Raw genomic sequence first — 27,945 nt, 5'->3', positions numbered from 1 at the left:
GCAGTTCACGTCAGTGCAGTTGAGTGTGCAGACAGACAGACAGACAGACAGACAGACAGACAGACAGACAGACTGTCAGTATTGTCTTTGCAAAGCAGCTTCGTTCGTGCAGATCGAGGGAATTCAACGCCAGGAGGAGGTGACGTCACGCCAGAGTCCCGCATGATCGCTTTGTTTTCGTTGTCAAAAAAACATGGAAGCGAAACGGAGATTTGATCCCGCGATTCGCTTTTCCAACATTAATTTATGTCAGCGACTTTGATCGCCGAGAGAAGAAGACATCGGAGTTTTTGTTTTTCCGACCAGCCAGGGTGGCATTCAGTTTATGAAGCAAAGAAAAGAAAGGTGAAATCCTCAAAGCCAGCCCGTTCTTTGTCTCTCACGCCACGGCCACACCACCACCACCCGTCACGTCTTCTTGTTGTTTTTAAACCCATCGACGACCATGGACACGTACGGATACAACGGGGTCTTCTTCGTGGTCAAGAAGAGATTAATCGACAACGTAGTTGTTGAAGTTACGAACATGTCCGACATAACCAAGGCGAGCCCCGTCCCGCACGGCTGCGACAACGGAGCGCTGACGGACAGATTCGGCGTGTTGATCCAGGGGCTGCTGGCGATCGTCGCGTTCAGCACATTGATGCGTGAGTATATTTATTGGCTCGATTTGCACGATAAGTGTCGCTTGCCGACAATGACAGCCCCGTTATCAATCTTTGAGACGACCAACGCGATCGCGACGCGTTGTCAACTTGAAGATATTAAAGTTATCGGCAAGCGCCACATCAAGGTTTTCATGATGTGATGAAGTGGTGTAGGCTAGTCTATTATCTCTATCGATTTGGACGATAGCCTGCACATGATGGCAAATATGTGGGGTATCTAGCGTGTTCATCTGTTCAAATAGCCTATTGAGTACAGCGACGTTGGAAATGCAGAAATGACATTTAAAGAACCAGCCAAGTCCACGTGGCGGTTTGTTGACGTTTGTTCCACCAAGGAGGAGGCCTCGCTATTGTTGCAGCAGGACAGCCGCCTATTGGCTTGTTTGTCATCTGAACACAATATAAGCCCAGTGGGAGGGGTGTCCAAACCTTTGTCAAAGGGGGACGGCCAGGGGTCATAGTTTTTGAAAATATGGAAATACCTGGCTATAGGGTCTATTGCATCTCATGTCATAGGCTATTGTAGAATAACTTTGGAACAAAGTCACAATACCAATTTTATTTAAATACAGTGTGATCATCATTAATCATTAATTATTGGTGTGGTTGCTATAAGCAACCAGACTATTGTTCTTGTACATTTTTATTAGTAGCCTTAATCTTTTTTCTGGAAACTGTTATTTTATTTGTTCACATGTTGAGAATAAGGAAAACACACAGGGAACAAGCAGTTAAGAATCCTTACAAATTCTACTGAGAATTGTCTTATATCTGCCATGCAGGTAAATTTCAAAACACTTCATGGTGGGCCATAAATAATGCAATTCAGGAAGGGTGGATCTGACCTCATGTAACCTACTGAGCATGTAGTTCTGATATTGAAAATGTGGAATAGAATATTTTGATTTTAACAACACAAATCTTGTGTGCAGTGGGGGGATCCCTGTCACAAAATATTTTCAGATGAGGGCGTGTCTCTCCCTCCGCGTCATCAGCGCCCACACCCTAGGTGGGGTCGGCGATATAGGGCCTTTCTGTGTGGAGTTTGCATGTTCTCCCCGTGTCTCCTAGGGTTGATACCCTCACAAAAACATGCAGTAATCCTGGTCTCAATAATGCCTCCCCCTGGCCAGCCGGGGCGCTTGATGGAGGGGAAAGGAACTGGTTGGAATAACGTGTTCCTTCCACGCGCTACGTCCATCCCGGGGAAATCCCCCCTGTCAGGTGAAAAGAAACAACTTGGACTCCTCATGCATTGAAGGAAGCATGAGGTCAGTCCGTTGTCTCCCCAGGCGCGGCAGAGGGAGAGCAGAGCCCAGGATTACATAGGCAATTGGCACTGGGTGAAAAATGGGTTGCAAAATCGTTGGATAAAAATTATATAAAAAAAAAAAGATGAAGGTCTGCGGCCAAATACACAATTTAGGTGTCCTTGACGTGAAAAGTTTGAGAACCACTGGTATGAATGAACAGTGGACATAACTTGTGATTCTATGGCAGCTGACTGATAGAATGTTGGACATGGCCAGAGCACCTTTACTGAAGGGATTGTTTACATTGTTCAATAATCAATAGTCTGTGTCAGGCGCGGGCAATCCATTAAGGCGAAAAGGCCGTCGCCTTACATTTATTCTGTTGAAAATGTAAAATATAGCCCCCAAAGCACCCCCAAGCACCCACAAAACTTAAAGAATGTTGCTCAACCCCCCTTGCCCACTCGCTGGGGAAGGCAGCCAGCCAGTTCATTGGGATGTAAATTGAATTCTGGTCGCCTTTTCCTCGCCTTTTGTTCCTGCGCGTCTTTTGTTATAATGGTGTTACGGGGCAGGGGAGGGGATTTTGGGCCATTATCACCTCTACCTGGCTGAAAGGTGGGATACTGTATGTTGCTCTCAGACTAGCCTTGATTCATTACTGACTGAACTCCAACATGAGACCACCAGCTAAGAAGAAGTTCACCCAGAAAAGACGCTCCAGTTCACCGCCGCCAGCAAAAGCAAGCCGCCTTCTGAAGACCTCCCTGCCGCCGCTTTGGAGCCGCCTTCGCCGCCTTCCGAAGACCTGCCTGCCGCCGCACGCAGCACCGACAGCAGGGGCCGAGGCAGCCTGCTTCCCGGACACAGAACCAGGCTCAAGCGGCAGCAACTCACCGACAGCAGCGGGGAATACACTGCATGCTTTTATGACAGGCTGCAGCCGACATGCTACTTTTATTGACCTTCAGAAAGAGAAATATCCACACAAGAGAGAAGAGACCCCTTGAACTTGAACGTGGTTGTGACACAAGGTGGAGTTCAAGAGCTAATGCTGTTACTAAAGTGCACGAACTTTATGACGTTATACTAGACCTTTTGAGTTGGCTAATTAGGCCTATGTCACGAATCTAGGTCCATCATGTGAAGAAGCAAATGCATTGTTAACTAGGATACAAACAAGGAAGTTTGTTTTCCTTCTCGTTCTCTTTAAAAACCTGTTTTCTAGTTCTGATGCAGCAACCAATGGCCTGCAGTCTAAAAAGACTACTGTACCAGACGCTATAGATTGATGGTCTCAAAAGACAGCTGTCAGCGATTAGGTGTGATGAAAATAGCTTGAAAGGATATAAAAGCATCCTGACCGAAACAAATGCTTTATGTGCCGAACATGCTATTGTAAAGTGTGATAGATATGCAGTTAGTACAGCTCGAAAATGCTTTGTTCCCTCTAAATTCAAAGATAGTATCATTACCACTACCCTGGGAAAACAATCAAGAGTCCAATGTGAAAAGGATTTACGCATCATTTTAAACCAGATCGTAGGCTCTTATGGTGTCATGACGTCTGCTAGTGTATTCTTAGCAACTCCCCGTGCTGCTAATGTAACTGATGCTGATGTAACTGAAATGGTAGAAACTCTCAATGTCTCTGGCAGTGTTTTGGGTGTTGCTGCAGTTAAAGAACATGAGCTTGCTTTATTTATGACTCACCTTGATATCAAAGAAAGCAAGGGAGCCAAATGTAACACACTGCTTAAGGTTTTAATTTGGATGTGTGCCCTGCAAATTGAAACGTGTCACTATTTGGGCATATTGTTTGCCTTGTTTGTAATGCTGTGCTTTTTGAGAATAAAAATCCATGCATTGAATATACTTGAATATTGTTTTTATTTATTTATTCACTTTAACGTATTTAAAATGGAAAATGTGTTTTTTATGGGCGCCCCCCCCCTCCCCTTCCCTGGGGGGTGGGCTTCTCGATGGGGGGGGGGATAGGGGGGGGGGGGGGGGGGGGCACCTCGTTGGCATTTCGGCTGGCATTTCGCCTATCCTGACCCTCATTCCTGGGTACGCCCCTGGTCTGTGTGTGTGTGTGTGTGTGTGTGTGTGTGTGTGTGTGTGTGTGTGTGTGTGTGTGTGTGTGTGTGTGTGTGTGTGTGTGTGTGTGTGTGTGTGTGTGTGTGTGTGTGTGTGTGTGTGTGTGTGTGTGTGTGTGTGTGTGTGTGTTCATTGGCTCTATGATAGGTGCGGTTTTGTAACAAACGGCTTCATAGCTAAGCTTAGGATCACTGATAAGATCATAGGTTGAGATAATATCTACATATAATATGATGAAACCATATTGGTGTCACCTTTGAACAGATTTCCAGATTTTCCCACAGCTTTTAACATCAGATGACATTTCTCACTAATGATACTTTAAAAAGAAAAAAGGAGAGAAAACTACAGATGACAGATACAATAATACCTATTTTGTTTACTATGATTATGTTTGGAACTTAACTCACTGGACGCCATAAACGTCTATTACGTCTTTGATCCTTAGTGCCATAAACGTCTTTTACGTCTTTTTAATTAATCAAAAGTTTTATAATTTTTTCATAATTGTAATTTCAAAAAAATCGCTCTAGAAGTTTGCCATGAGCCTCCGTGACCGGAGCGATACGGCCGATTTGACTGTAGCACCAGTGTAACACAGTCCGACGGGAAACGGTATAACCGAACATTGGTTCCGGCCGTTTAAATGTTATCTTAAAACGTTCGTTTATACACTTCCCGTGCTTCCCTGACGAACTATAAGTACTCCAAAAACTCAGAAAATTCACGGGAAACCATTCACGGGAATGCCATCCATTTGGCGATTGCTATCCTTGATCGCGATCGCCAGGGCTCTAAAGTGTATAGCATGCTAGCTAAAAGGCCTGGCCAAAATGTAAACAACAAGGCCCAAACCAAAAAAAAGATGGACGTCTTCTTCCTTCTTCTGTTAGTTGATCAGATAGTAGGAGACCACCACCTGGTGGTTTTCACAGTCCATTGCACCCCAGATTACACACAGGCCCAGAGACAGCATTCACATATGATGATGATCAAGACATCTTACACATGTTCTATTGAAGCCCAAATCTAATGATAGGATATATATATATAAATATACATGTTTTCCTTTGTAAGAGGGGTAGTGTGGCTTTCGATAGAAGCATAGATTTATATATGTAATTTAAGTACAAAATATGATTTTGGCCCCCATAAAAAGGCAAAATTAAACAAAATGGCTGGCACCAGTTTTGTAGATTTTTAATCAAGGATGGCATTCAGTGAAGGAGTAGTTCACCCCCAAAATGACTTTTTTTCTATTGATTAGTCACGCCATGGAGACTAGAGTTCAATAATATTTTTAGTTTTTTGTCGCATTCCTAAGACAAAAATGTGATAACAATAAATTTACCCCCATTCGTTCCGGATGGGGACCTGTTTCGAAACGGGTCCCCATCCGGAATCAATGGGGGTAAATTTACTCGAATCAAATTTTTTGTCTTAGGAATGTGACAAAAACCAAAAAATATTATTGAACTCTAGTCTCCATGGCGTGACTAATCAATAGAAAAAAAAGTCATTTTGGGGGTGAACTACTCCTTTAAAGCTTGTTTTTTTTCTTCAGTTCAGTATTAGGAAATATAAAATAAGAAATGAACTTCACACAGTTAGTTGAGGCCATAACCATAAACATTTCCATGGTCCATGATCACAGTGGAGACCAACAGGGTTTGATCCAGCTGTCAGGTGGGTTGGTTTAGTGTTGAAGAAAACAAGCCCCTATCTAATGATTATTTATGTACAGACGGGAAATAATAACTCCTTGCACCCGTCCAGCCAACCGTTAGGCCCATGGAAACTGAATTAAATGGGATTGTCTTGTCTAGACTTTCATCTGAAGCCAACTTAAAACCCATTTAGGCCTAGAATTATTGAATGCTTTAACCAGTGAAAAATAGCAGATATACAAGCTGCGAGCTTGTAGATCTGCTATTTTTGAAAAAAGTCGTGAAAATGTGTGCAAATCTTTGAATATATGTATTTTCAAAGCGAACGTTTGTAACTCAAATTTAGCTTCTGGGGGGGTCCCTGGAACTAAATATTTTGAGATGCGGGTCCGTGGCCAAATACATATCATTTTGGGGGTCCTTCACATGAAAAGGTTTGAGCACCACTGACATAGTAGTCTCTCAAGAACAGACTAACTGATCTCCATTACAGTTTACAGTTTAGGCATTTAGCAGATGCTTTTAATCCAAAGCGATTTACAATAAGCAGGTAATACAGAAAAGGACATTTTCTTTGACGATTTGGCTATAGCCAGATTGCTGACATAGAAACGTAGGTTTTTCAAAAAAATCTTAGAAGGATTCAAAAGACACTTATAGAATCGGGTCAAAATTCGAATTTTCACGATTTTTCAAAAATAGCAGATCTACAAGCACTCGGTGCCGCGCTGCGAGCTTGTATATCTGCTATTTTTCAATAGTTAAAGCATAAAATAATGATACACAATAATGTGTATCGTTCTAAATGGTTTAAGATGCTAATCGTGTCGGTTGTATTCCCCGGTGGATGCTCAGTCGTCGTTGACAAATGCATGTGACCATACTGTGGTGACACACGCAGCATCTCGTTGTGTCATCCTATTGAGTCATACGAGTAGGTTGGCACATGACGCGATCAATGTTGTGCCTGTGAGTGAGTGAGTGAGAGGCATTTGTGTGAGAGGCCAGCGCAGCCATTGTGATTCCCATCAGCTAATCATTGCTTCCAGAGTTCAGCCTTAGTCATTGCCAAACAGCAGTGCAGTATTTTTCGAATAAGGGCAGACTGTAAGTAAGAGTGAGTTGGATCAGTGAGCTATGACCCCCACTCAGTTACTTATTAGCAGACCAATCAATATTCGGTGTTCTCTCTATTTTGCTCTCTTATCTTCTCTGCCCTTCTCTATCCCTCTCTCTCCCCCCCCCCCCCCCCCTCTATATTCCTCTCCCTGTCTCTGAATGCATGTAGGTTATGTGTGCGAGTGTCTTCCTTGGTCACAGTGCATGGATCTGTTAATAGTTACACCACATTATTTATGAGCAGCTGAACGCTGGCTGAGAGCCCTCAGCCAAGTACATCGTGGTGGTATGCAGAGAGGCTCAAGACCCTTGCCTGGCTGTACAATGCAACCCCCCTCGCAATCTTGTTTAGACTGCTCTTCCCTAAAGCTATTTCGGTAATTTCCTTCCATTGAACATGCCGTAATCCTTGTCTTCCCCTTTTGTGCTGATAGACGTTGGATTTGTGTGCAGATTCGCTGCAGCTTCCCTTACTCCTAAATGCAAGTTTTTTGAGCAACCTTGCAGAAATAGAAAATATGTTTTGCTAGCAAGCAGCCTCATAGCAGAGAACAGAAGAATTCCCCCCCCCCCCCCATTCCTGTGTACCAGTTTTTTCCCCTATCATTCCACCACCATAGAAATCTGCAGAGATCGAATAATTATTGTGCGTGCGAGCGTGCGTGCGTGCGGGAGAGAGAGAGAGCGAGCGAGCATGTGTGCATGTGTGAGATCATGTTTTCACATGGCAAGTCACACTTTGTGACCTTGTGGGAGAGAGTAACAGTGGGTGTCTGTGAACCAGTTCACTCCGAGCCCCCAGCAGGAGCCTGCTGGCGAGGAATGGGATCGCGGTGGGGGGTAGAATAGGGTGGGGGGGTAGAATGGGGTGGGGGGTAGAATACTTTACTTGTGGTATTGTAAAACAAGGGCAATATCCTGTCTTGGCTTTCCTCTATCCTGGAGCTGAAAGAGAGACACATCTTGCTGTATAGGTCAATACAAAGACACTGTATGGCATTTTATTTTTCCAAGGCTAACATTATTCTTGCACAAATTATTGATTTATTATTTATTTTCTTTTTTCTTCTTCTTTTTTTTTCAGTGAAAAGGTTTAGAGAGCCTGCACGCATCAGACGACCATGGAGGATCTGGTAATGTTCTGTTCTATTTTACTGTATTTTATTTCCGGTGGTTCTCAACCTTTTCAGGCTGCAACCCCCAAAATTCACTTTAGAAATGTGCATAATACCCTCTATACACTCAAACGTTATGTTGGTTTGTTTACTGTTGAGTGAGAAAACAATGTTGCACTTTAAGTCAATCATCTGGGGACCCCCCAAAATAATTTGGGGGTCCCGACCCACAGGTTGAGAACCACTGTTCTATTCCACTCTACTCTATTACAGTCATACACATGCTTTGCACACTCCCAGATAATCATAGCGTTGAAATATTTCACTTGTGTTTCTCCCAGGTTTTACGATACGTCAAAGCAGGCTATCGGTGCTCTGTTCATCCACTTTGCCAATGTCTTCCTGTCCACTCTCACCAAGGAGGACCCATGTTCACTGTAAGTCACTCACTGGCCTCATTTAGTCACATTACACAAGGCGTTTTGGCACACTAACTCGCAGTGTGTGTGTGTGTGTGTGTGTGTGTGTGTGTGTGTGTGTGTGTGTGTGTGTGTGTGTGTGTGTTATTAGGGAGCACTGTCAGTGCTCCATTTAATTGGAATAAGCTCCAGAAGTCCTTAGAACTCAGATCATTGCCTTCTTTAGGTCAATTCAAGACAATGGTTTCTAACATTTTTTGTTTTAGATTGTAACTGTTTTAATTAATGTTAGTCTGTTGAATATTTTATTTTTCTTGTATTCTGTAGCTATTCTGATTTATATTTTAATATTGCTGACTGTATGTAAATGTATATTGCTGTTGATTATTGTATTGTACTGTATCTCGGCTATATTCAAAATAAATGAGGGCCTGACCCTCAATTATACTCCGAGTCTAAATAAAGGTTATGATGATAATGATGTGTGTGTTTTGTTTTTTTGTTCCGTCTTTACCCTCTTTTTCAAATATTTGTAATGTTTTACCCCAGGTACCTAATGAACTTCCTGTTGGATGCCACCCTGGGGATGCTGGTCATCTGGGTGGGTGTGAAGGTGGGGTCCATGGTGGTGGAATACAAGCAGTGGACGCTCCTCGTCTTTGGAGAGTACGGTGAGTAGTAGAGATGGGATTTATGGCTCTTTGAAGTGGGCCGGATCTCTGGGATCCGTTCCGTTCAAAGAGCCGTTCAAAAGACTTGCTCATTTCGTTACTTTGTAGATTTTGATGATTGATTACAAATCAATTCAACCCTATATACATTTCAGCCATATATACATTCATGCCATTTGAAAATAGCCGATCTGCGACGCATTGTAGCTTGTAGATCGGCTATTTTCAAATGATTTTTCAAAATTGTATTAATTGGAAAACCTGTGAAATGGGACATTCTGCATAATTAGTACTTTCTACTATTGGTACTTTAAGTACATTTTGATACCAATACACTTGTACCTTTACTCAAGTACATTCTAATTCCGAACTTCTACTTGTTGCAGAGATGGCAGATTTCTACATTGCGGTGTTGATACTTTTATGTTTTCTTTTTTTTTAAGTAAAAGTATCAAGACTGCAATGTAGAAATACTCTGCAAGTAAAGAATTTACTCCCTCCTCAAAAAAAGGAACGGCTCCCTATACTGCGAACCGGATCCCATCGTTTATTTCAAAGAGCCGTTCAAAAGACTCGATTCGTTCGCGAACGTCCCATCTCTAGTGAGTAGAGGGCATGGGGGTTCGCAGCAGTGTTGATTTCGTCTACTAAAACTATGGCGGAAAATGTTCGTCGACTACCTTTTTTTCACTGACGAAAACGAAATAAAAACAAAGCAAAAACTAAGCTATGATGACGAAAACTATTGACTAAATGTACTGGTTAAATTCTGTCAACAATTAAAGACTAGACTAAAATGTTAGGGTGGGGCAAGTGGAGAAGAGATCCAGTAGGACTAAGATAAGTTGTCATGGGTGTGCACGGGTGTCACGGACCAAAAATAGCCGGTCTACAGGCGCACAACGTGTTGCAGTGCAACAGGCCATGAGCTTGTAGATCGGCTTTCTTCGTAATGCAGCTAGCGGCATCAAGGCCCGCAAAAAATACCTTTTAGAACACCAAATCAACTTTAAATGTAGTCGACTAAAATCTTATGTCAACTGAAACTAGACTAAAAATAAAACATTTCAGGTAACTAAAACTAAACCAGAATTGTATTCAAAAGACTATGACTAAAATTAAATTAAATTTGCTGTCAAAATCAACGCTGGTTCAGGGCACATCTGCTCAGCGCAGCCTGTTGATGAACGGCTGGAGGTTGGCCAAAGAACAGGCGGCCACCTGCACACTATCTGCTGCTCAGTGGTGGAAAAAGCTTTTTATATATATTTTTTTTCTTAGTAAAAGTATCACCCCATACTCTGTTAGGGCACAGTCACACCAAAGTACCTATGAGAGTGGATTCCCCATTCCGCCTGGAATGGAGCGGTTTCATGCCAGTAGAGCAGTGTTTCTCAAACTTTTACATTTCCCCTTAAAGGACAACTTTAGTTTTTTACAACAAGGGTTCATATTTTAGATTGTAATTAAAGAATATAAAAGATGAGTGTTAAAATTATTTCATTTACTTCTTTCTATTGTTTTAGAGATTCTTATTTCAGTGGTTGGGGGCTAAATATGTAATTTTACACAGAATAAGCCCATTCCCAAGATACAACGCAAACTTTCATGGTTGGATGTGACTTATGGGGGCTAGCAGTGTTACTGAAAATAGCAATAAAGAAACTGCTGGCTTATTGTGTCTAAAAATACATATTTAGCCACTTGTACGCGTACGCATGCCCCACATTTTAGCACGGTAAACGCGATAAAACAATAGAATGAAGCAAATTAAAACATTTTAACACTCACTTTTTCTTTTCTCTATTTACAATCTAAAATATGAACTCTTGTTGTAAAAAAACAAAGTTGTCCTTTAACTCTGACAGTATACAAATGGTAATGGGTCCATTTGGTTCCATTTGTATGCTGTCAGAGTTACAGACTTGTATGGGTCAATTTTCGATATAAAGGAACCCACAGGAGTCCCTGGAATCCACTTTGAGAAACAGTGCAGTAGAGGATTTCTGCGTGCAGTGCAGACCTTGCATTTATGCTGGAGCAGATAAATTCTCCACGTAGATGCCGGCTTTCCCTCTCTGTCCAATCGGGTGAGTCGAAAGGCAGATAGAGCGTCGCAGCGGAAGTGGATTCCTGGGGTCACTTAATATTCCCCATTCATTTTCGCCATAGACTTTTACAAATATATTTATAACAATTATGTTAAGCCTCGAACCAAGCCATCCAGTATGGAGGTGAATCATGATCATATAACCTTTGATCCTATGTGAAAACATATTTTAATATTACATTATTTGATATACTACATTTAATAACTACCCTTTGTTTAGCAATTTTCAAAATGTTCTTTTCATAGAAAAAAAGGTTATATGGTCATGATTCACCTCCATCCTGGATGGCTTGGTTCGAGGCTTAACATAATTGTTATAAATATTTTTGTAAAAGTCTATGGCGAAAATGAATGGGGAATATTAAGTGACCCCAGGAATCCACTTCCGCTGCGATGCTCTACAGGGAGGGTCCTGGAAGTGAGGTGCGTCACAGGCTTTGGGACAGAATGCGCTCTCTGCGTTTTTAGTCAGCCGCGCACAAAAAGAGTTTATCAGCTGGTCTTTTGAAAATAGCAGGTCTACGAGCTCACAATGTGTCGCGACGCATTGTGAGCTTTTAGATTGGCTGTTTTCAAATGGCCGAAATGTATACAGGGCTTGTATGTTTTTTAATAATATCCAAAATCTACAAAAATCTAACTAGTAACTAAAGTTTTCAAATAAATGTAGTGGAGTAAAAGTACAATGTTTAGATCCGAGATGTAGTGGAGTAGAAGTAAACGTATTGAAATTGGAAATACTCAAGTACAAATACCTAAAAGAAAACTACAGTACTTAACAGGCCTGGAATTTCGTCATTTTAGGGGCAAGGCCACTTTGCCTTTAGTGTTGTAAATTTCTTTAGGGCACAAGGCCAATTGCCAGGGCAGGAAGGCCATCAAATAAGACAAGATCTTATTCCATTGAAAGAATGAATTGTAGTGAAATAAATAATAGTGACATATATCCATGCTAATTGCTATGCCCTGCAACAATCAAAGTCACTGGATTGGTTTAAAGATGGGGACTCGGGGGAGTTATGAATTCAGAATTTCAACAAAAGAGACACTGGTGTCTACATTCTACATATTGACCAGAAAGTGACAGAGGAGAATGTATACTGTCAGTTGGGGCATTAAGGCCACTGTAGCCTCAGGTCATGCCAGCATTGTTTTTAGGGGCACAAGGCCAAACTGAGGGGCAACGGCGGCCATGGCCTTCATGGCCTCCCTGATATTCCTGCCCTGGTACTTAAGTGACTTTCCACTACTGCTGCTGCTGCTGCTGCTGCTGCTGCTGCTGCTCTTATTACAGCCTCTCCCCAGCTCTCTGCCCTTGGCAAACTTAACCCATTCAGAACGGGTACACATTATTGTGTATCGTTATTTTATGCTTTAACTATTTTTGATAAACCGTGAAAATTAGAATTTTGACCCGATTCTATAAGTGTCTTTTGAATCCTTCTAAGACTTTTTGAAAAACCTTTGTTTCTATGTCAGCAATCTGGCCAGCCATAGTCAAAGAAAAGGTCCTTTTCACTTAACCGGAGCTCAGTTAGTCTGTTCTTGAGAGACTACTATGTCAGTGGTTCTCAAACCTTTTCATGTGAAGGACCCCCAAAATGATATGTATTTGGCCACAGACCCCCCATCTCAAAACATTTAGTTCCAGGGACCACCAAGCAGCAAAATCTGAGTTACAAACATTCGCTTTATTCAATGATTTGCACACATTTTCACGACTTTTTCAAAAATAGCAGATCTACAAGCTCGCAGCGCGGTACACATTCGCTTTATTCAATGATTTGCACACATTTTCACGACTTTTTCAAAAATAGCAGATCTACAAGCTCGCAGCGCGGTGCCGCGCTGTGAGCTTGTATATCTGCTATTTTTCACTGGTTAAAGCATTCAATAATTCTAGGCCCTAAATGAGTTGAAGACTTCCAGCAGAGGCCGCTATAACACAAGTATAAGCAGTCACTCCAGCTGCAAGTCTGAAAAACATCCTCATATGACCTCTGAGTGGGATAGTGTTCCAGCTGCTTTCAGCACTCATTGGCTCCAATGTTGTTCCTCTCCTTGTTCACTGAAACGGTTTGCAATGCTGTGCGGGTTGATAGTCCTATATCTTTTTATTTTTCTTATGGCCAGTTCATTATCGTGGCTCAGTTTGATGGATTGCCCATGGATTGAGTTTTTTATGCACAGACAGGATGCTTCTGTATCCAAGAGATATTTGGATTTCTGTGTGATGTTTTTATTTGTCTTTGCTGTAAAAGTGTTTGACTTGTTTCATTGTAGCTACTACGATATTAATAGTTTAGGAGATAAAAAATAAATTATAGGTCCTTCGCCATCTTTTTGTGGTGACATTTCCATTGTTATCACTATTTCTATTTTTGCAAGCATTTATCTTGGTTCGCCCTCTGCCTATTTGCCCTGTTTTCCGTGTTATGACAGACATATCCCTCGTGTGTCCTGTGATGACAGGCCTAGGAGAAGTTAAAACAAACAAACACACAGACACTGCATAGTGCATACTATGTTTGACTGTGTAACCTCAGGGCATCCTTTCCTGCCTATGACCACAGCGTATCTGTTTTATGTGTGCAGTGTTGATTTCTAAAACTTTGACGAAAAATGTTTGTCGACTGCATTTTTGAGCGGTGGTCACAACGCTCCTATACGTGGCCGTGTGTGTGGGTCTCCGTCCGTGTCTGTATGTAGCCTAAACTTCACCGCGTAACTAGTGCCGCACCATTTACGCCACTCGCGCAATATATACATCAAAATGTGCGGCTCGGCCGGGAATGGTGTTCTATTACCTTTCGTTCCGATCCGCCTTACCATGCCGACGTAATCGGCAAAAAACTACGCTTAATTGTCCCCATTGACTTATAATGGGACAATGCAAGAAATCACTTTCAAGTATTTTTCTCTCGTAAACCATAGGAGCTACAGTTTCAAACCTCGGAGAGGAGATTCATAATGATTTTAAGAATGAATCGAAAAATAATTACATCACTCGGCCTCATGGTGGCGCTATAACGGCCCACTTTACGTTTTGCCCCGTAACTCTTGAACCGTAGATCGGAAAATTAAAATTATTTTTTCCCTGGATTCCTTGGGTCAAGACGCATCTCCCCATATAGGCCACGCCCATTTGTGCCAGGATAGATTTTCCGCCATCTTGAATTTTCTCCAAAACACACTTTTTGCTCCTTTTCCTACATATTTTCTTCAAATGTCACAAAAATCGGTACACATGATCTATGAGGTGGGTAAACCACCGCTCAGTTCACACGGGTGTGATTTTTTTCACTGACAAAAACTAAATAAAAACTAAGCTGTGATAACTAAAACTAAGACTAAATATATTGACAATTTCGTCAACAAAATAAAAACTAGACTAAAACGTTAGGGAGGGACTAGTGGAGAAGAGAGTCATTTTATGTTCGGTTGCTCTCAGGTGTTGCATGATTTTACACTTGGTTGCTGCGACCCGTTGTGAGCTTGTAGATCTGCTATTTTCAGCATGCAACCAAGTGTAAAATCAGCCATTACGATGTCACCAAGGCCCGCCAAAATACATTTAAGTTGACTAAATCAACTGTAGATTTAGTCGACTAAAATCGTATAATATTTAGTCGACTAAAATTAGACTAAAACTAAAACTTTTCAGGTGACTAAATTATGACTAAAACTAAAATAAATGTTATTCAAAAGACTATGACTAAAACTAAATCAAAATTTGGTGTCAAAAACAACACTGTGTGTGTGTGTGTGTGTGTGTGTGTGTGTGTGTGTGTGTGTGTGTGTGTGTGTTTGTGTTTTCCTTTTTGCATGGTGACTACAGGTGACCCTCCTCAAGCCGCAGCGTGGCTGGGCCAGTGTGGCATCTACCTGATCATCATGGTGCTGGAGAAAGGCGTGATCAGCATGGTGCTGCTCATTCCTGGCTGGTCCAATGTAAGAATACTACGCTACATCCGCAAAACACTCAACCCGCATAACCTTTTCAGTTATAAATATGTAGGTGTTTTTTGTCTAGTGCTGTCCAACGATAAAATAATTTAATACGATTAATCGCATGATTTATCTAGTTAATAGCGCGATTAATCTGTTTTTATCTAATCACAGGGATATTTTTCCAAGTTTTGAATACCCCTATTAACATGGAGTGGAAAGATATGCTGGCTTTATGTGAAAGTATGTTCATTTTTTATTGGAAATCAATTAAAAACACAAAAGAAACCATAATGGTACTGAATTAAACCGGCTGCACTGCAGCAGATGGGTATAATGATCAGCTAGATTTACTTAAATGTAATTTGAGTACTGTATACAGGTATACAGGATGCCGCCATATCCTGCCTCTCAATCACAACAATCACATTCGAACAAGTGGATGGTGCTGTAAAAACTGACTGCTCTTGCTGTCACTCTGCTAATGAGTCATGTCACTGCATGTTTTTATTTTATTTTTAATCTTTTACATTTATTCATTGATTTTCTTTTTATTACAACACTGTAACAACAACAACAACCCCATCCAGAAATATCAAATACATGTTAGGAATAATGATGAACAGGAAGTTTAATTCCTTATATTCCTCTCTGTCTTATTTTTGCTTGACTGTGGGTTTAGTTCGAAAGCCTTCAGCTACCGTGAGAGATGCAAGTCATCACAGATGACAAGAGCAGACAAACAAATCAAAGATAAAAAGGAGAAGAAAGGAGAGTTGTCCCTTTGATTTTAATGAAAACATGGAGACAAAGTTAATTTATTCACATGGCTGTATGCGTGACATTTCAATATCATACAGTATTTGTTTATATATTTAGGTTTCCATTAACCCTAGCCATAGCAACAGATATGCTTCAAAGAATCAAAGACTAGTGTTTTTGTATTTCCAGATTAAATGGGGTTATTTCTTTTGGCAGTGCATTACTAGGCTGTTAGCATTCTCATCTGGGAGAGGCTGACACAGTGAAGTCTAGCAGTTTATAACAAGGTTCATTTGATACAAATCCGATGCTCAAAACAGACTCTTCCCTCCAGGACTGGAAAGTCCAGAAATGTTTGGAAAGTGACATATTGTGAATAGCTTTGGAATAGAAAGGATGTATCGTAATGCGCTCTGAAGATGAACACCAGATCTTTCTTTTTAGAATCTTGATAGAGACTTGACTTAAGTTGGGTAGGACCAGATAAGCCATAGGCTTCATTTCTACTACTTTCCGAACAAATGTTTGTTATTGTATCGGAATTATAATTATTATTGTGCATTGTTTTGTTTTTAATGTTTTTAATGCAGCATTATTGTGTATTATCTTTTTTTTTGTTTAGTTTTTGTAATGTTCAAAATTAAACATAAAAAAGCATAGCATAGGAATATGGTAAAAAAATATATCTTAAAACTGTGCATTTAATACAGTTGTATTACTTACTGTATTGGTAATATTTCTACTGTGAAGAATAATCTTAAACTACATACTGTAGTGTAGACCCAAGGCCCTGTCAGGAAGTTGGAACCAGAATAAATACTTTAAAGTGTGTTAATCACTGACATAGGCCTACATTACATTACATAATTATACTGTATGCGTATGGGTGTTAACATTTCCCATTATCGTTCCAGTTGCAGGAGGTGTTACTGAGCTACATCTCCGACCCCCAGCTGGAGCTGGTCATTGTCATGCTCATCGTGCCCTTCATAGTCAATGTGAGTCTACAAGAGTTTGTCTGTGGTACCTTTAAACAATTCTGTCCGGCCAACCTTATATGAAATCCATGTTAGAGATCTTTAAACGTATGCAGGAGTCAGGACACTGCAGTTGCTCTTGGTAGAATGTACTTATTTAAGTCCAATCTTTGTTTTGTGTGCAGAAAAGCATAAAAGAGGATACATTAACACAAACATGGCAAAATATTCCGTACACACACATTCTATAAAGCAGTGGTTCCCAAACCTTTCTTTTTTTTTTTTTCTAAATTTTTATCCCACGATTTTTGTAACCCATTTTTTCACCCGGTGCCAATTGCCTAAGCTGTGATCCTGGGCTCTACTCTCCCTCTGCCAACCTGGGGAGGGCCCCGAACTGAGCTCATGCTTCCTTCAATGCATGAGGAGTGAGCAGGCCGCTTCTTATCACCTGACAGGGGGAGCTTCCCCGGTTGGACGTAGCGCGTGGAAGGAACACGTTATTCCAACCAGTTCCATTCCCCTCCATCAGGCGCCCCGGCTGGCCAGGGGGAGGCTTTATAGAGACCAGGATTACTGCATGTTTTTGTGAGGGTATCTACCCTAGGAGACACGGGGAGAACATGCAAACTCCACACAGAAACTCCCAAACTTTTCACCCAAAGAGAGATTAGACGTGTTCCTGGGAACCAAACTAGTGACACAAGCTCACAACGCGACACAAGCTCACTACGTGTCGCTTCGCGCCGCGTTGTGAACTTTTAGATCTGCTGTTTTTCACTACTTCTTAAACAGTTGTTTTCACATTTATGGAAGTTCTTAGATTTTTATTTTATTTATTAACTCATTTGCTGCCATTTAACAATACCTTCGTACTCCAATCCTGCCAAACTGTCTCCATAGACTTCCATGTAATTCATAGTGCACGGATCATGCACACCCATGCCTAGATAATGCACCACGTGTGTCCACATTGCTCACAGCTTTCAAACAAAAGAATCCGAATGGAAATCCGTTCAGGCATTCATGAGATAGCAGCCACTATGTTTTACACTGTTGTGAGCTTGGAGGTCTGCTACCTGAGTTGTATGGGGGTTGTATGGGGGTTAAACAAGCAATTTCGCGATCGCTATCATGCCTACTAACGTTTTTTTGGGGTAAAAAAAAAAAAAAATGAAAAAAAATTTTTTTTTTTCAAAATGGCGGCTATTCTCGGGTTCCTCGGGCGTGGCAGGGAGGGACATCCCAAAATTCTCGGGTTCCTCGGGCTTGGCAGGGTATGAGTTAATTAAATTATATGGAAAAAAAAATCATTATATTTTTTGTATTCATGAAATGTGTGAAGAGAAGACTTCCGCACACCCAGTTCCTCTCAAGCAGGTGCAGTAACAGAACAGTACTAGAAGTGGGAGTCTTGGACAGATCATTGAGGAAGGTCTCACGACCGAAACGTTGCTCTGATTTTTGTTAAACTACTCTCTTGAACTTGCAAGTGTCAGTGTGTGGGTTTGATCTGTCCAAGATTCCCACTTCTAGTATTCATGCAATTTGAAATGTAGGAAACAAATAATTAAGGGACCCATCAAAATGTGTTCGCGACCCACAAATTGGTCCGGACCCAGTGTTTGGGAACCAATGCTATAAAGCAGGGGTCTTCAACAGGGGGCCCGGGACCCCTAGGGGGTCCCCAGAGTTACTACAGGGGAACTCAAAAACTGTGTGTGATAAGAAACTTTTTTCTCCTATTTTCGGCAACGAGGTTTGGTGTAGAGAGGGAAAAGGAGCACACTAAGTACAGAGTGAAAGGTCAAGTTAACTGTCAAACAATGAAACTATATGGAATCTATGAAAAGGTTGTGGGGGTCCCTGCTTCATCTCTCTCTCTGCTAAGGGGTCCTTGGCCTGAAAACGTTGAAGACCCCTGCTATAAAGTGCAGGAATGATCAACATAGCTTGGGCATTTGGTGGAGAATTCAGCCCGGCTGACCAGCTCATCTTTCTTTTTGTTGGCGCCCCCTGCAGTCCATCATGTTCTGGGTGATAGACAGCCTGATGATGAGGAAATACAAGACGATGAAGAACCTGGACGACACCTGTGACAGCACTGTGAAGAAGGTCGACTCTCTGCCCTGGATTAACAGCGATGAAGCACAGGTAAGACCTAATATAGTGACATTCAGGGCAGGAATTTCAGGGAGGCCACGAAAGGCCATGGCTGCCGTTGCCCCTCAGTTTGGCCTTGAGCCCCTCAAAACAATGGCATGGCAGTGGCCTTAATACCCCAGCTGACTGTACCACTTTCTCCTCTGTCTCTTTCTGGTCAATATGTAGAATGTAGACACCGGTGTCTCTTTCTTGTCATGTAGTCACCTGTGTCTTCTTTTTTTGAAATTCTGAAATCTTAACTCGCCATCTTTAAAGGATAACTTTAGTTTTTTACAACAAGGGTTCATATTTTAGATGAGTGTTAAATTGATTTCATTTACTTCTTTCTATTGTTTTAGAGATTCTTATTTCAGTGGTTGTGGGCATGCGTACAAGTGGCTAAATATGTCATTTTACACAGAATAAGCCCATTCCCAACCAATGAATGAAAGCAACGCAACCTTTCATGGTTGGATGTAACTTATGGGGGCTAATAGTGTTACTGTAAATAGCAATAAAGAAACTGCTGGATTATTGTGTCTAAAAAGACGTATTTAGCCACTTGTACACATGCCCCCATGTGTACGCATGCCCCACATTTTAGCATGGTAAACGCAATAAAACAATAGAACGAAGCAAATGAAAACATTTTAACCCTCACTTTTTCTTTTCTCTAATTACAATCTAAAATATGAACCCTTGTTGTAAAAAAACAAAGTTGTCCTTTAAACCAATCCAGTGACTTTGACTGGTGCAGGACTGGGCATAATCAGATTGTAAATACCATGATTTATCGATTTCACTGAAGATTTATCATCCATGACCCTTAAATTTAACGATATTCTTTCAATGGACTAAAGTCTTCTTTTATTTGATGACCTTCCTGCCCTGGCAATTGGCCTTTGTGCCCTCAAAAAATGGACAACACCAAAGGCCCCTAAAATGACGAAATTCCAGGCCTGTTGACATTCATGTCCGCCCAGGTTTCAGCTGTACTCCACCTTCCCAGATCAGGCAACACAGCACAGTCAAGTGAGCCTTAGTTGCCAAGTTTTCTTGGCAAAAAAAAAGTACTTTATCTCCAGGGTCTGTACTCAATATCTCCAGAATTGAAAACCTGGCCAAATCTGCATACCGATACACTATGTCATTGGTTCTCAAAGTGGGGTCCGGGGACACCCAGGGGTCCTTGAGGGAGTTCCAGGGGGGTCCCCAGGTAAATGATTGTTAGTGACCAAATGGACCCTTATGGCTATGTAACTCAGAGAGTGTACAAATGGAACCAAATGGACCAGTAAGGGTTCATTTGGTTCCATTTGTACACTCTAAGGGTCTCTTTTGAACTCCTTATAGGAATCACTAAAGGGAACCGTTAAGGAATGGGACCGTTAAAAGGGAATCGTTAAGGAACCAGAATCGTTAAAATCATATTGTCTGTACTTTATTTATTTTTAATTTATTTTTTGCTATTTTTTGGCAAATGTTCCACCCCAGGATAATGGATTTTGATTATTGATTATTACCAGTAAGACTCCCTAATCGGGAGATAAGCGAATCGCGATTTCTTTTGTCAAAATAATCGTGATATGAAATGTTCATAATGTCCCATCCCTAACCAGAACACTAGTCAGTTTTGTGGAAGGAACTTGTAAAACAGTTACCCACACAATTTGAAAAGCTCTTTGGGGAGGCTGGCCAAGATCTCTGCAAAAGCACATCAACTGTCCCAATGCTGGCTGAGACGCATGGACGGCACACACGACCAAAACTTATGTCACCATATCCTGTGAGTGTTGACTTATTGTTGCCAATGAATGTTCAGCTTTATTCTGATGTGCACTACCCTTCCATTTCAATGATCCCTTCCAGCAGAGAAAGAGAATAACAAAATTCCGTTCCGAGGGGGTGCAGATTTGATTTTGGTCAGTCATGCACATCCCCTAGTTACTAGTACAAAGCGTGCTTGTCATGTCCTGCTGTTCTTTGACTGGCAGGTTATTTGCTATGAGGATGCTAACGCATGTGTAAAATCTTAATATACATCATGGCGAGCTACATCCGGCCTGAACAGAGACGGTAGAAATAAGGCATTAGACAGCATTAGACAAGTGTGTTAGATCAATGATTAGCAATGAGTGAAGAACACTCATGAGGTTCAGAGCACTGCATCATCTGCTGGCCTGCGCTATGAAGGAATCACTTTTGAAGTCATGAAAGCTGAAGTCATGAAAGCCATGGGTACAAAAAACAAACATCCCCACAACACTGCAGCTCCCATGGGGACACAAACTAGGATGTGAAAATCTAATATGGGTGTTTTTACTTGAAGAAAAGACAGCACTTTAATGTGACAGGAATGGAGTGCTGATGGTTATTATAAACACATGATATAAACCCTGGGGATGCTCTGCACCTGTACACACACATACATACATGTACACACAGTACACAGTTGTCTCATTCTTGGCCCAAAGGTTAATGTTGCCAATTGACTTCTGACCAAGAAAGATTGAGTCAGACACATCACTGTATTCTACTGGTCCCTCCTTGCTATGTGCTTCAGCTTTGCCTTTCCCCCATTTCTCTTCCTGTTAACTCATTCCCTGCCAGGCCCGATAGTCCCGAGATTATTCCAATGTCTTTCCCCGCCAGGCCCGATAGTCCCGAGAATAAAAAAAAAAAAAAAAAAAAAAATTCAAAAATTTTTTTTTTTCAAAAAATTTTTTTGACCCCCAAAAATGGAGTAGGCATGATAGCAATCGCGAAATTGCATGTTTAACCCCCATAGCAACCCCATCTTTCAAGCATGGCAGCCATTTTGGCAGCCATCTTTGTTAAACATAGTGGCTGTTATCTCATGAATGCCTGAACGGATTTCCATTCGGATTTTTTTGTTTGAAAGCTGTGAGCAATGTGGACACACGTGGTGCATTATCTAGGCATGGGTGTGCATGATCCGTGCACACCCAATTACATGGAAGTCTATGGAGACGAATGGCAGGTGGGAGTACGGAGGTATGTTAAAATGGCGGTCAATGTGTTAAGATAAGAGATAGCTGTTTTTGTTTTTTTCTTAAATGTTCTTCCTTTTGTGCCAGTTGGAAGAGTATGTCATCTTTTCACCGCCCAGTGCTTTCGTTGTGGCAAACGTGAATCAATCTACCAGGCCTCGCTATCAATCTTTGGAAGAAAAATAAATTGCCCTGCTTGTCAGTTTGCATTAACTGACAGAATTAAAACATTGTCTATACTGTAGCTGCCCTGGCCAGCAAATCCGAGTGTTTTCACGTACCTTTGAAAAATCATAGAATATTATGTGTCGCGACAATCCGTCCACGCGTGATCTCAAATGACGCATGCAAGCCGCATTGAATCAGGGGGGAAAAAAACGGTTCGGCCTTTACAGAGTTCTTTACAGAGTTGAATGCGGCTTGTTTTCGCCAAAAGCAGCACAAAGCAGAGATTTTTTTCTTTCTTTCTTTTTTACGGGAGTAAACCATCTTGGTTTTGTTGAGATCATATGATTTTTGGCTGTACTCTTCTTCTTCAGTGATGCTGGGATCATTCATAGACTGCGGAGTGCGAACAAGCTCCCTCTATCATAAACCACTGAAATGAAGCATTGACGAGTATACTCGTCTTTGGCAGTAAAAGAGTCGAGGTGGCTGAAATATGTGGGGTTTTGAAATGCGAGAATGAATTGTATTGTAGGAGTGCTCTCTGCTATGATGAAACTGGCCGAACGGTTCCCGACTGTCTTGGGTTAAGTGTTGGTTTATCGCGAACAGACTCGTCCTTGTGATGCACACAATCAGGATAATAGCCTCCTACACAGAAGCCCACGTCAAGTCTTTCTCTGTCTCTTTCTTTCTCCCTCCCTGTAGAGTTACACCAAATTGAATTGTGATTTGTCTTGGGCTTTGTGCACGTGCACATACACACACACACACATAGACTTCAGGGTCAACGGCTGTGCCTGTGTGACTGATTGGCATGTGAATTGGGAGGGCTGTTCTTCCCTCCATAGATCCTCCCTCCCTCCCTCCCCCCTGGCCCCCAGCCAGGCAGCCACAAATCATCCCTTCATCCCCGGGAATAAGAGTGACATTTGGGATCCATTTCCATGCACTGATGTTATGGAAAGCAGAGCAGAGTGGAGGAGGCCATGAGAGAATGAGAGAGCGAGAGATGAAGATAAGAGAGGCATTGATTAGAGGCGATGAGGTCTCGGATTGAGTTATTTGTCAAAACAGTGTAATGTACATAGCCTTTTGTTGTAGCTGATGACATGGAGATTATGATAGCTGGGAAGCAGCATATACGTTGTAAGAATTGTTGAAATTGCACCATTGTTGTTGCGTGTCGAAGTATACATTAGCTTGCTATTCTCCTCTGCTTCTCGAACGATGACGATCTCATCCAAGATTTTCGGTTTACAATGCTGTAAACGTTAATGTCACGCAGTTATGGAATCTTTGCTCCTTTGGGATGGTGCGTGGATCACTGCTGTCTGGAGATTGTATTTCAAGCAATGGAATGAACTTGGATATTTTTTTTACAGCTTTGGGATTTGAAATGCAAAAGTCATACGCACGGCATGGCCGATCACTTAGGTCTGTCCGTGCAGTCATGCGTGTCCCTTTGGCCCATATGTGTTGTTTATGTCGCTATGTCCACCAAACATGCGTTCCCAGGGGTGTCGCACCAAATTCTGGGCATCCTGGGTACAAGGATTAACTGCGGGCCCCCCATGAATGTTCTTCATAGGGGGAGGGAGGGGGTTTAACCCATTTAGACTGGGAACTCATTATTTTGTGCTTTAACTTAAAATAAATAGCAGATATACAGGTCCTTCTCAAAAAATTAGAATATTGTGTAAAAGTTCATTTTCTTCTGTAATATAATAGATTTTTTTTAAACTTTCATATATTTTAGATTCATTGTGCATGCAGTGAAATATTCAAAAGCTTTTTTTGTTTTAATTTGGATTTTTATGGCATACAGCTCATGAAAATCAAAAACCCATATCAAAATATTAGAATATTCCACATGACCACTCAAAAGAAGCATTTATAATACCGAAATGTCAAAGTTCTGAAAGGTTATGTTAATTTATGCACTCAGTACTTGGTATGGAATACTTTTGAACACATTCCTTCATCAATGGGGCGTGGCATGAAGGTGGTGAGCTTGTATATCTGCTATTTTTCTATAGCTGGTTAGCTATACCCGCGCCCCTTGTGACGCCCCTGTGTGTTCCTGTCACCTCCAGGTCCTGCTGACCGTAGAGACGGACACAGACGAGGCGTCAGAAGAGGAAGAGGACCAGGACAGTGTCGCCCCTGTCCTTCACGTGCAGTACTCAGGAAGATCTCTGAAACCTAGTTGGGTGGTGGTGTGAGTGAGACCAGGTGAATCCCCATGTCCATCCACAACGCATGCAAAGTAAACTCCCATATTCTACTGCTTCATTATTCCTGGGGTGAACAACAATATCTAATAAATATAATAACCAATGCAAAGAAATGCAAAAAATATATATAATATATATATTTATATATATTAATATTGTTTTAGTCTTAATGGAAAGTACAAAAAGGCTCTATTTTCGTCCATGCCTTACCCCTTATCCTTATACTTCTTTGCCTTTTTCTTTTACCATTTTGAAAAAAAAAAAAACATTTTAAAACTTGAAGCAGTGCTCTTCCGAGCACAGGTCTCCACCATGTCAGGTATTACTGTAATTATTGTGGCCTCCTGGTGGCGCTAAATGTGAAAAAGTTGCCATGCATGCATGATTTGAGGTATTTTGTTGCAAAAGTTTGTTTGGCAAAAGTCGACCTGCTGGTGGCGCTATAACAGGCCAATGTGAAAGGAGTGGCGTTTGTTCCTTGACCTAGTGGGAATGTGCTGCAGAATTTCTCTGTAATCACAAGCTGCGTTCATTTGAAAAATGTGGGTCAGAGGTTCTGAATTGGCATCCAGGGAGTGTGTGTGCTCATTTTGGTTGCGACTGGGCCAACAGCGACTGAGATTAGGTGGTAACAAACTGAGAGGACGCATGCACGGACGGACGGAGGGGAAAACATACTCTCCCCCATGCCTTCGGCTGGTGGAGACAATAATTCCAATAGACGATCTACAAGCTCACAACGTGTCGATGTAGGTTGGCTACTTAAAATATTTTAAAAGGTTCTTCAAAATGGTTAAAATAAAATAAAAAGGCAAAGAGGTTAGGGATAAGGACGTAAATATAGGTCATGGTCTATTAATCCGGAAAAAGTTACAACACGGTTAAGCACGATACCTGTAAATGTTTTTACAAAGCATCTTTACAAACTGCCAGGACCTTTCATGCACAAAGGTGGGTTACTCCATTATGTGTTAACAGCTCTGCCCTGCTCAATGCATTGTAAAGGCAAAAAGTAGGGTAGGGCGAGTGACGGTTCCTGGTAAGTGTGTTGGTATTTGAAAACCTTCTCACCTCACTGCCTATGTTTATGTTTACTATCATAAAACCTGACAGGAACTACAAGTGTTACAGATGTTACAGTTGGACTTTGTAAACAGTAGCTACAGAGGGGAAACCTTGCAGTATAGTACACAATATTCGCAGGGGAAACCTCAAGATGAAGAATCTGAGCATAGTACACGGTATTAACAGTGGGAAACCTTAAGATTATGAAAAATGAAAGGCAGTAATAAATCTCTCCTTGGTCAATGGGGATTTTTCTGGGGGTTGTTCATCGCATATCAAATTTCCAAAGAACAGCGAGAGATTGATGCATGCTCTGTAATATCTGACTCTAAACGTAGCTGCTTCACATCTACAGTACCTTTTTAATTGAGGTATTGAGGTATAATTATAGACATTCCTGCACACTGCTCACCAGAGTTCCATGAGTGGTCTTTGCATTGCCCTTATTTGTGAAACCACTGAACAGATGTCAGCTAGGGCTGTCACAATTGTTACATAATCGTCTAATCGCAATTATTTTAGGTAATCGCAATTATTTTTGCATAATCGTCATAATCGTTTCCATGTTGAGAAATGTTAATATAGTTACAAACACTTACAAAAAGTAGTGGAAATAGCAGTTCTACAAGCTCACAAAGCGTTGCGATGCGAGCATTGTGAGCTTGTAGATCGGCTGTTTAGTACACTATCAATGTTCTTTTTTAAGTATAAAATTGTCAAAATATGTCAGTAATTTCTTTGTATATTTAAGGTATGTGTCATGATTGCCACGTTCAACTTCAAAGCCTAAAAGCCAAACAGAAATGTAATTGTCAACGACAAATACACAATTAAATTGTTAATCGCAATTATTTGAGTGACAATGTAAAATGTCATAATCGTGACAGCCCTAATGTCAGCCATGTTGACGTTAGTCGTCATATCTTGTGATTGCCAGTGGTCATGGTGGACCAACCACGGGGAACAGTAGGGAAGCAATTGTACTCCTGTGCCTCCGAACTAGGGCTGTTTTTAAAGATATGGTTAATGTATGTAATAATGTAATGTATATGTTGAGGTAAAGGACAACTTTGTTTTTTTACAACAAGGGTTCATATTTTAGATTGTAATTAGAGAAAAGAAAAAGTGAGTGTTAAAATGTTTTCATTTGCTTTGTTCTTTTGTTTTATCACGTTTACCGTGCTAAAAAGTGGGGCATGCGTACGCATGGGGGCATGCGTACAAGTGGCTATATATGTCTTTTTAGACACAATAAGCCAGCAGTTTCTTTATTGCTATTTACAGTAACACTTCTAGCCCCCATAAGTCACATCCAACCATGAAAGGTTGCATTGTATCTTGGGAATGGGCTTATTCTGTGTAAAATGACATATTTAGCCACTTGTACGCATGCCCCCAACCACTGAAATAAGAATGTCTAAAACAATAGAAAGAAGTAAATGAAATCAATTTAACACTCATCTTTTATATTCTTTAATTAGAATCTAAAATATGAACCCTTGTTGTAAAAAACTAAAGTTGTCCTTTAAAAAAGGCCAAACTCATTACACATTTCCTTATTCTGCAATTGTTTGTGGATGTATGATTAATTCAGGGGTAGTCGAGTTATGTATTATATTCTGTCTTATTTCCTTTATTTATTCAATTTGTATTTTTTTATACGTATTAATTTTGATTTGATAGACTTGATATATTTTGGTCAAATCTGTGGTAACAATAATGGGATCATATTTTTTCTTAATGTAGACTTTTTTTAATTGCTTTTAACAGATAGCAAAACTATGGGTGAGAGGGGAAAAAACACTTCACTATTGATTACAGTAGATCAATGAAATGAGCTGATGTTTTTCATCAAATGTTTATCAAATATCTGTTTAAGATATGTATTATTTTGTATCAGTGTTATTACTTGTCCGAAAGATTTCCGCTCAATTTAGCCACCACGTATGTTTACATATTATGAGATAGCAGTTCGAGAGTCTTACATTTGACATAATCTGTCCAGTGTCCATAACATTAATCGTTTATTATTTGTGTGCCACAAGTGCATCGAGTGTTTTTACAATCTGAAATGGGGGCGGAGACTGTCTGTTCCTTTTGTGATGACGGTACAGTAGAGTAGACTGTATTGCGCCACGGTGCTTCTTAACGAATGTATCTCTTTTTACTTTGTACTCTGCTGAATAAAGAACAGTGACACACACACACACACACACACAGTGGCTGTCTGGTGTCAAATTCCTGCTTGTGGCCCCCGCAACCCGATGACAGACACTTACGCACAACCTGCAGAGAGCACACCTGTGAGGGCAGGGCAAACAGCCCTGTGACCTCCAGCTGATGACAGGGGAGGTGGCGTGCGTGTGCGTGTGTGTGAGTGTGTGTGTGTGCGCGTGTGTGTGTGTGTGTGTGTGTGTGCGCGTGTGTGTGTCTAGTCATCGGTACTAGGACACGGCAGGGAGAAACTAGAGGGTTTGCTCCTGGCTTTGGTCTCCGTGGTGACCAGGTGTGAT

The 27,945-nt window shown here is 41.2% G+C and overlaps 1 protein-coding gene across 1 annotated transcript; it reads left to right on the top strand.

Moving 5' to 3' along the window:
• Positions 1–34: 34 nt before the first annotated feature.
• On the top strand, positions 35–27,637 carry tmem110l (transmembrane protein 110, like). The gene is made up of 8 exons (XM_080754469.1): positions 35–647; positions 7,892–7,940; positions 8,264–8,359; positions 8,891–9,012; positions 14,961–15,073; positions 16,747–16,830; positions 18,832–18,963; positions 24,227–27,637. Exons 1-8 carry the CDS (start codon positions 446–448, stop codon positions 24,353–24,355), a joined length of 927 nt encoding a protein of 308 aa, XP_080610595.1. The 5' UTR covers positions 35–445; the 3' UTR covers positions 24,356–27,637.
• Positions 27,638–27,945: the final 308 nt, after the last annotated feature.

The sequence above is a fragment of the Nannobrachium achirus genome (genome assembly GCF_963921795.1).
Source record: "Nannobrachium achirus genome assembly, chromosome: 23".
Lineage (NCBI taxonomy): Eukaryota > Metazoa > Chordata > Actinopteri > Myctophiformes > Myctophidae > Nannobrachium > Nannobrachium achirus.
Note: the sequence above shows the minus strand (reverse complement) of the source record. Positions and strands in the feature narration are given on the sequence as shown.

Coding starts and splice junctions, on each gene's coding strand:
- tmem110l (XM_080754469.1), top strand. CDS start 446: ATGGACACGTACGGATACAACGGGGTCTTCTTCGTGGTCAAGAAGAGA. Junction 648..7,891: donor CGCGTTCAGCACATTGATGC/GTGAGTATATTT, acceptor TTTTTTTTTCAG/TGAAAAGGTTTAGAGAGCCT. Junction 16,831..18,831: donor TCGTGCCCTTCATAGTCAAT/GTGAGTCTACAA, acceptor CGCCCCCTGCAG/TCCATCATGTTCTGGGTGAT.